At 36.6% G+C, this 8,084-nt stretch overlaps 1 protein-coding gene across 1 annotated transcript in view; it reads right to left on the reverse strand.

Annotated features, from left to right (window-relative positions):
* TMEM30A (transmembrane protein 30A) overlaps positions 1-6,046 on the reverse strand; it is a 29,184-nt gene extending 23,138 nt beyond the window's left edge. Inside the window, 3 exon segments of the mRNA XM_012646070.1 lie at positions 5,519-5,811; positions 5,814-5,967; positions 5,969-6,046. Of these exon segments, the coding sequence (XP_012501524.1) occupies positions 5,519-5,811; positions 5,814-5,967; positions 5,969-6,046 (525 nt within the window).
* Between the last annotated feature and the right edge of the window lie 2,038 nt (positions 6,047-8,084).

The following is an 8,084-nucleotide window of genomic DNA, read 5'->3' on the forward strand; positions in this document are numbered from 1 at the left end:
CTTTCTTGGAATGCACCCAAACCTCTCCTTTAGAAGTACTATTTATCCTTGAAGTTCCAGCTCAAAGCCCGTTTCCAACACAAAGCTTTCCCTGGTCATTAGAGTCAGATGTGATCTCATTTTCCTTTGAACTACTAAAGGATATTCTCTCCATGCCACTCACCCAGGAATGATTAGTTTTCTTGTTATATGTTTGTCTCATCTTTCCCAAAAGACTCCAGGCTCCTTAAGAAAGGTCCTCTGCTTTAAAAAGAGAAAAAAAGAGATCCCATCCCCAAACTTTTCCTATCACTCACTGTGCCCAGAGATGTACTTTGTATACAAAAAATGCCCAATGTTGATTAAAACCCTTGATAAATAGAACTCAGTTTATAAGTTTTACCACCAAATAATCGCTATACTCTTTATCTCCTAAAATTCAGGGGTAGCCTGACCTAATGTCGAGATTGTAATAAAATCTTTTGGGTATAACAACCCATCAGCTTTCAAAAACCAAAGTTCATACTAAAGTAAATAGTTCCTATCCTGGAAAGAAAAAAGGCTACCAAGTGGAAGAGGAGCTACAGTTCCATTATTTTAAAAAATTAATGCTTATTAAATGTCAAGCATACGAGGCCAGTGCAGAATACAAAGACAGTCTGGAGACTTGCCCATTAGCTTACATTCAAAGACAAAGAACCAGAGGCAAAACAGAACAGATGTAGATGAGCAGATTAGTTTAAGAGTTATCCGATTTCTCAGCTTTGTTTTGCTACCACTGTAATTGTTCATCTAAATCAAATTGTCATTTCTTCTTAGTACTTCTAAAAATATATCCTATTCCTAAGAAATAGACTAAGAATTTAATGCAGTGGGAAAGGAGAAATTTAAAGGACATGCATTTTTCACACTGTATAGAAGGATGACTGGAAACTTCCATTTTGAATGTAAGTCTGTCTAAAAGGAAATCAATAAGACCTAAACAGGTCACTGGACAAAATGCTGAGTAATAAGGTAAATCATTTTAAGCATTAATCAAATTAAGTTAAAAACAGTATTTTAAGTACCCACTTAAACTGATTACTCCACACTCAAGAATTTACATGGAGTCTTCTCTAGAGGCTCTAAGGAAGACAAAAGGTAACCAAAGTATAACTTTCAAAAGCAACTTTCTTTAGGCTGCTTGAATTTTATCTGACTGTGACAAAGAAATAAAGAATGATGTTACTTGCGCCAAGATTAACGGTAAATTTAGCTCAAGTATTTTGTATCTACTTAATCTGTACAAAGACAATAGAACACAAGCAATTACCAGGGATCATTACACCTATCTTGAACAATTATTGAGGATTAGAACATGTACATTAAACATGGCTATTTTTGCAGCAAAAGTTAAATTTGCCGGTATGTTTCTTTAAAACTCTAAGTCAGAAGCAGGCAATTCTTTTCTGCAGAGGGTCAGAAAGTAAATATTTTAGGCTCTGCAGAACAAGAGGCAAGGTCAAGGATATTATATAGGTTCTTATGGAACAAGAGGGAAAACAAATTTGTACCAATTTTAATTGATAAACTTCAAAATATAATAATGTGTATAATTTTTTTGCAACATAGGTCTACTAATGCAAAGAATGTAATTCTTTTTGGGGGCTAACATTTTACATAATTGAGATTCAAAGTTAGCATTCCCTATCATCAAATTGATTGCAAATGTTGATCTGTAAAATCATTCTCAGTTCCTGGGCCATACAAAACATTCCAGCTAGCCATACTTAACTTTGTCATCCCTTGCTCTAAGTATAAAAGTTACTTGAGAAATAAGTTATAACACTAACACCACAAACCTTAATTTCCAAACATCTGCTTCTAAGTAACAAAATCAAGTTGGATATTAAAATCTTCGAACTTCTTAACATAAAACGCCTAAACTTTAACAACTGTTTCTACAAAGCAACTTATTCTTCCTTGACCCTTAGCTAAAAGATAAGTATAAACAAAGATTACTAAACACTGAAGAGAAACCTAATCTTCTTAAAAATCTTATAATCTAAGAATTTGGCTTACACAGGAGTAAAAATATAGATGAAAGTACATTTTTATCAGAAACTAGGGCAACGGAAAATAATCAGAATCAAGTAATTGAGGGGAAGTGAATCAAATAATAATAAGATAAAGAAAAGGAAAGTTAGGAGTTTATCAAGCATGGGGAGCAGGGAGCTAATCCACTAAGATTTCATGAAAATGTATCTTGAACACTTTTCGCAATATTAATTTGAAGTAAATGTTTAGTTTTTCAAATAACAATAGTTTTTCTGAATAACAACTTTATCTGATTTTAACCATTAACTTAAAACTATATAACTTCACACTGATGACTGCTTTTGCAAAAATTAAGAATAACCTCACTATCTTTTTCTAGTTAGCTCTATACCTCAGCCTCACCAACAAGTGCTCTAGACTAGAAAATCATTACCTTTGTGGTAGAAAGATGTGCCTGACTCCTACAGTTGCCAAATTAAAGGAAATTCTCATTCCTTGCTCCTAATAACAAATGAAGATATCAAATCTTACTATTAAATGAAGATATTAAATATTCAGAATATTTTCTCATGAAAGATAAAATTAACAACTGTAGATTTCTAATAACCTCATTTTATTTAGATTATGGAAAATTTACAAATCAACCAAACAAGATACATAAACTGTACAAGAGGAAATATGATGCCAAATATATGCATTAAAATGTAAAAACACCCTTTCTTACACCTTTTTCAAGGGAGTCCAAGGCACTTTACAAAAGTAGTAATTTTTTACTATAATATTTCAGGGAGAAAAAGAAAGATCCACTGATTTTATACTTTAAAAAGTTTGGATTTCTGATCTTAGCACTTTAAGCTCTATTACAAAAGCATTTTGATTTGACAAGTCTCCTTTGCCCTAGTAATTTGAACTAAAATAGCAATAAAGGTTTTTAAATTTTCAAAATAAATAAACTAAAAAGGTGTGAGCAATGTATTGTATGGAAGTGAATGTTGGCAAGAACTCCTCATTACCCACTTACTTTTAATAGCATTCAACATATTTTAATCAAAACTAGTGGTCAACAAAGGGTAGAGAATAGGCAGAAACAAGCATGTTTTGGGAAATCTTTCTAGGTTTTTCTAATAACTCCAGATCTAATTCAGAACCACTTCTCTACATATATAACACTCAAATTTTAAAAATGTATACATGTGGATTCTATCCACACAACTGTACATCAGTGTTTGTATAAAATTCCCAATTATTCTCAATTTTCATTTCCTCTTGTTCCAAAGGTGATTTGAACATGCATCACTTCTTTCAAAATCACATTTTAATTTGGAAGTCATAGAATTTTAGGGTTGAACAGTATCTTAGAGATCATCTAATCTAAATCTTTTGGTTCTTTAAGTAAAGAAATTGGACTCAAAATTATGCCTAAGATTACAAACTACAGAGTGACAGGGCTGGGACTTCAATTCTAATGCCCTGACTCTTCAGTGCCCTTTTAATCAAACTAAGTTGCAAGAAGACTCTTCAGGCAACTTGAAATCAGAATTACACATGAGAACTATTTAAGAAATTTCCATTTCACCTACTATTTAGTGTGAAGAATGTTATTTTATTTCAAACTCAAAAGTTTTAAGGAAAGTTAAATATTTTTATAGTATAGTAAATATTAAAAGAAATTGATTTCTTATAATTTAAAGAATTCTCATTTATGTAAAATTCCAAACTATTGCTAGTTTCATCTTACTATTTGAGAAATTTAAATAAAATGATTCAAATTTCTAATGTTAAATTATTTTCTTCTACTTTACTAAAATTACAGTAAAGATCTTAGCTTAGTGTGAAAGCTTAAAGCTGGGAATCAAAACATCTAGGTTTGTGTCTTATTTTTACAATACTCAAGTAATTTACTGTCAGATCTCAACCTCTCTGACTTTTTGTCATCTCCTGATTAAGGATCATCATAACTTAAGTGCCAGACATCTTATCTATTATTGCTTTTAATTCTCACATCTTATAAAATAGATATTGTCCTACCTATTCTACAGATGAGGAAACTGAGGCTCAGAGAGATTAAGTTTTCCAAGAAACTAAGCTAGTTAGTGGCTGAGCTGGAAATTAAATCTAGCTCTGCCTGACTCCAGCTAGAGCCCATGTTCCTTGTATGACACCACTTTGCTCGTATCCTGATACAATGTGTGATCCTAGTGTGGTAAGGAGGAAGAGAATACATTTGTAGGACTATTATGGAGATAAAGACGATAAAATAAAAATACATGCTAAAACATGTAACTTTCTCTAGTTATTAAATTGAAAATGAATTTTTAGTAAAAGATTTTAAACTAATTATGCTATACATACTATTATTATTAACACTGAAGCACTGTACAATTAAAAAATATATCAATCTTGCTTTTAGAGATGCCACTGTAAATAAAAGTGAAAAACAGGTACCTCAATTCCTTTCTGTAGTTAAAAATAAAATTACTCTGAATTCCCAATAAATCACATACATAAAGAGTATTTATACACATACATGTTAGAACAGAAGGAATCAAGTTCCCGCCCTTTCAAACAGATAAAAACACCCTCAGATATGCAAGAAAAGAAAATGATCAGATGTACTATCAACCCATCAATCCACTGTAGATGGGTAATGATACTGTGGTTGATGCTCTGACATAAGTCTAAATGCTTCTCCAATACTAGTTTTTCTGTCATGTCTTATGTAATAAGCAAAAAGTTCAGTAAAATTAATATCAGTAAAATGTTTGGAAGACTGCCCAACTTACTCCCTGTGTGCGGTCACTGGCTCTTTTTGTAAAGTTTTACAATCTACAAAAAATAATAGGGCGAATGTAGGGTGCAATTATTAATAAATTCAGCCTAAAAGCAAAACCAGAATTGAAATTTCAGGTTATCTTTTACCTATATCATGCCTTACAACTAAAAACATGTAATCAGCTCCAAATGAAAGGAGTAACTGTGCACATTTATGACCTAGTAACATCTGACAATTTCTTTACATAAGAATCATCAATACCTCTATGACTCTAGGCTCTTTTCCCAACAATGGCCAAGGTGCTAATCTCTGTGTCCTGGGATAATCCCAACACAGGTAATGACACTCTGACCCAGTCAATTCCCTTGGAGTTACATCTACGTAGATACAACTTTATTTTTCCCCCCACGTCTCTTTTCACCTCCTTGAACCCCCTAATCCCCATGGAACCACACAAACCGGCCACTGAAGAAGCGTTCTTTACCTGACCCACCTTCTACGTTAAGCATTCACTCTGTCTCTAACTGCAAATCGCGAGCAGGAGGAACCTAGGACAAAACTGCAAATTCAGGAAACCAGTAAACAGAAAAGGAACAGAGAGAGCGCGAAGGTGTGGGGGAGGGCGGGGCCCGCCTGCCATCCTCCGGGGAGCTGGGGAAGGAGAGGGCCGGGCGCGGAAGACCTCGCTCCCGAGCAACGCCAACTTCCACCCTCGTTCCCTCCCCTCACCTCGATCTCGCGGATGTTGTTGGAGGTGACGAAGATGCCAATGCCAATCGGGATGAAGATGAGGCCGATGATGAAGAAGGTAGGTAGCACCGTGCCGGCCGTAAGGATGGGTTGCCAAGCGGGAAGCCGTTGCTGTTTGAAGGCCGTGTTATCCGGTCTCCGAGTCTTAGCGGTGCCCCCAGGAGGACACGGCGGCCCACCGTCCACTTCATCCTTCGAGTTATAGTTCATCGCCATCGACCCCCGGGTCGCGGCTCCGAGACGCGCAGGTGGACCGCCCAGTGGACCGCCTGCTGATCCTGACAGGAGACGCGCAGGCGCCGCTGCCGCCGTCGCCACAGCCACCTCCGCTGTAAAGGCGGAAGAGGCGGGACACTCTCCGCAAAGGGCCGCTGATCGGAAGCGAGAGTAGGCTGGAGACGCCAGGGGGAGGGAGAAAAGGAAGGAGGAAGAAGACTGAGGGACAAGGGGAGGGGGAAAGGGAGGAGAATAAAAGGGAGAGGGAATAGGCGGACGCACCATGATCATTTGCCCTGTGACGACAAAGTGAGTGGCTCAACCCCTGGAGTGTGAAGCTACGTTGGCGCATGCGCGGCCCTACAGCGAAGCGGCCTTGGCGCTTGCGCCATAGGCGCGTCTTCGTTCCGCGGCCGGTGCCTGTGTTTGCACACACTTGCCTGCTGTTTATCGTGGTGACAGGCGGTCTAGGTCGCCGGTCTGGCCTATGCCACCCTCGTTAGCCCTGGAGCTGCCGACAGAGAGGTTTCTCTGGTAGTTTCGGCGCCAGACAGGTTTTTCTTTTTTACCTCGACGTCTTCTGTGAAGGGAATCGGAGCATTTAAAAGGCCACGTTAAAGAGGGCTTGAGTTTAGTTTAGGATTGGCAATATTTGCTTGGGTTATAAAACGGCGAATTTCTCTAATTAAAATAAATAAATCACTACCTAAGGTGTAAATATAAACTTTAAGATGCATAACGTATGACCCTTTCCTCCAAGTCAAGAATCAATGAGCTCGTTAACCCTATTATCTTGTCTCTAATTGAACTGTTATCACTTATTTTTCGTCCATTAATGGTCCTCACATCACTTTTACCCTTTTCTGTGTCCACGTTTCACTTTTGGACATTGATTTAGGAAGTCTTTTGTGATAAGCTGTACCTTTTACTGTTAATGATTAAAAACCTGAACATATTATAGCATTACTATAAAATGAGATCCTCCACAAACAGTTTAAAACCACCAAGTATTTATTGACCCAAGCAAATATGATATAAAAAGTCACTAAATCAGGATACCTAAGTAGTATAGAGACTGTAGAAATACAATACACAGCCCAAATAAAAAGTAAATAATGGTAACATCCATTGACTTTTTTGTTTCTTTGCGCTTTTCTGTATTTTCAAAAATTCCTACAATAAACATATATCATTTGTAAAGTTTAAATGATTTATATACAATCCACATTATACTGGCATCTTTGAAATCCAGACAAAAGAGTAAATCATATCATCTGAAAACAAATACCCAAACTTTACTGTTTAAAGCTTTGTCTGCTTGGTCCTCATTATTTATAATTAAATGTTTTGGTTTTTTTTTTTTTCAAAATGACCGCAAATCTCAAGAATGTGAGCCAAATATTTATTTGGCAGAGTTTAGAGGAGTACTTGGTGCCTTCTAATAATTGACTTGCTTGGGTTTGGTCTTATACAACATTATCTCAAATTCTTAGCACTACTAACATGCTTAAGTCTATATTTTGTTTTTGGCAATTACGTTTACTTTCAACCCCAAGTTCAAATGGAAACTATCACAGTTAATGGAGAAGGCATGGAGTAGTCATTTTATTTTACTAAGTTCTGTTAATAAAAGGGTATATCACAATCTGGGGCATAATGCAAAAGTACTGAGGAGTGAACGTTGATCTTTTTCTCTTGCCCAAATTCTTTTCTAAGAGGCCTGGTAAGCCATACCCTACAAACCATAAAATCTCATTAAATGGGTTATTAACCCAGTATAATGTACCTTACTTGCCAACCTGACTCTGGAATAGCATCCCATTAGATGGCAGACCCCTTATCCTAACTTAAGCATTCTTGCAGGCACCCTATCTTATCTCAAGCATTCCTTTCTACTGACTCCAGGTCTTTAGACAAAGCTTGACTCTTTCAACCAATTGCCAAGTAAAGAATCCCTAATCCCACCTATGACTTGTAAGCCACCACTTGGAGATGCTCTGCCTTTTTGGCCCGAACCAATGTATACCTTCCATGTATTGATTTATGATTTTACCCATAATTCCTGTCTGCGCGAATGTATAAAATCTAACTGTAGCTCGGGTACGTTTTCTCAGGACCTTTTGAGACTATGCTCCCCAGGCCCTGGTTGTACATATTTGGCTCAGAATAAACCTCTTTAAATATTTTCGCAGAATTTGGTTTTTCCATCAACTACATGTAAGGCAAGTTGTTCTCCCCATTTCTGCCTATATCATCACACCCGCTGCATTTGATAGTTAGTTCCCAGATTTGCTATTCCAACATTCTATATAAATGGTCAATTATTTTG

Source organism: Propithecus coquereli, unplaced genomic scaffold (genome assembly GCF_000956105.1).
Source record: "Propithecus coquereli isolate 6110/MARCELLA unplaced genomic scaffold, Pcoq_1.0 Scaffold24, whole genome shotgun sequence".
Lineage (NCBI taxonomy): Eukaryota > Metazoa > Chordata > Mammalia > Primates > Indriidae > Propithecus > Propithecus coquereli.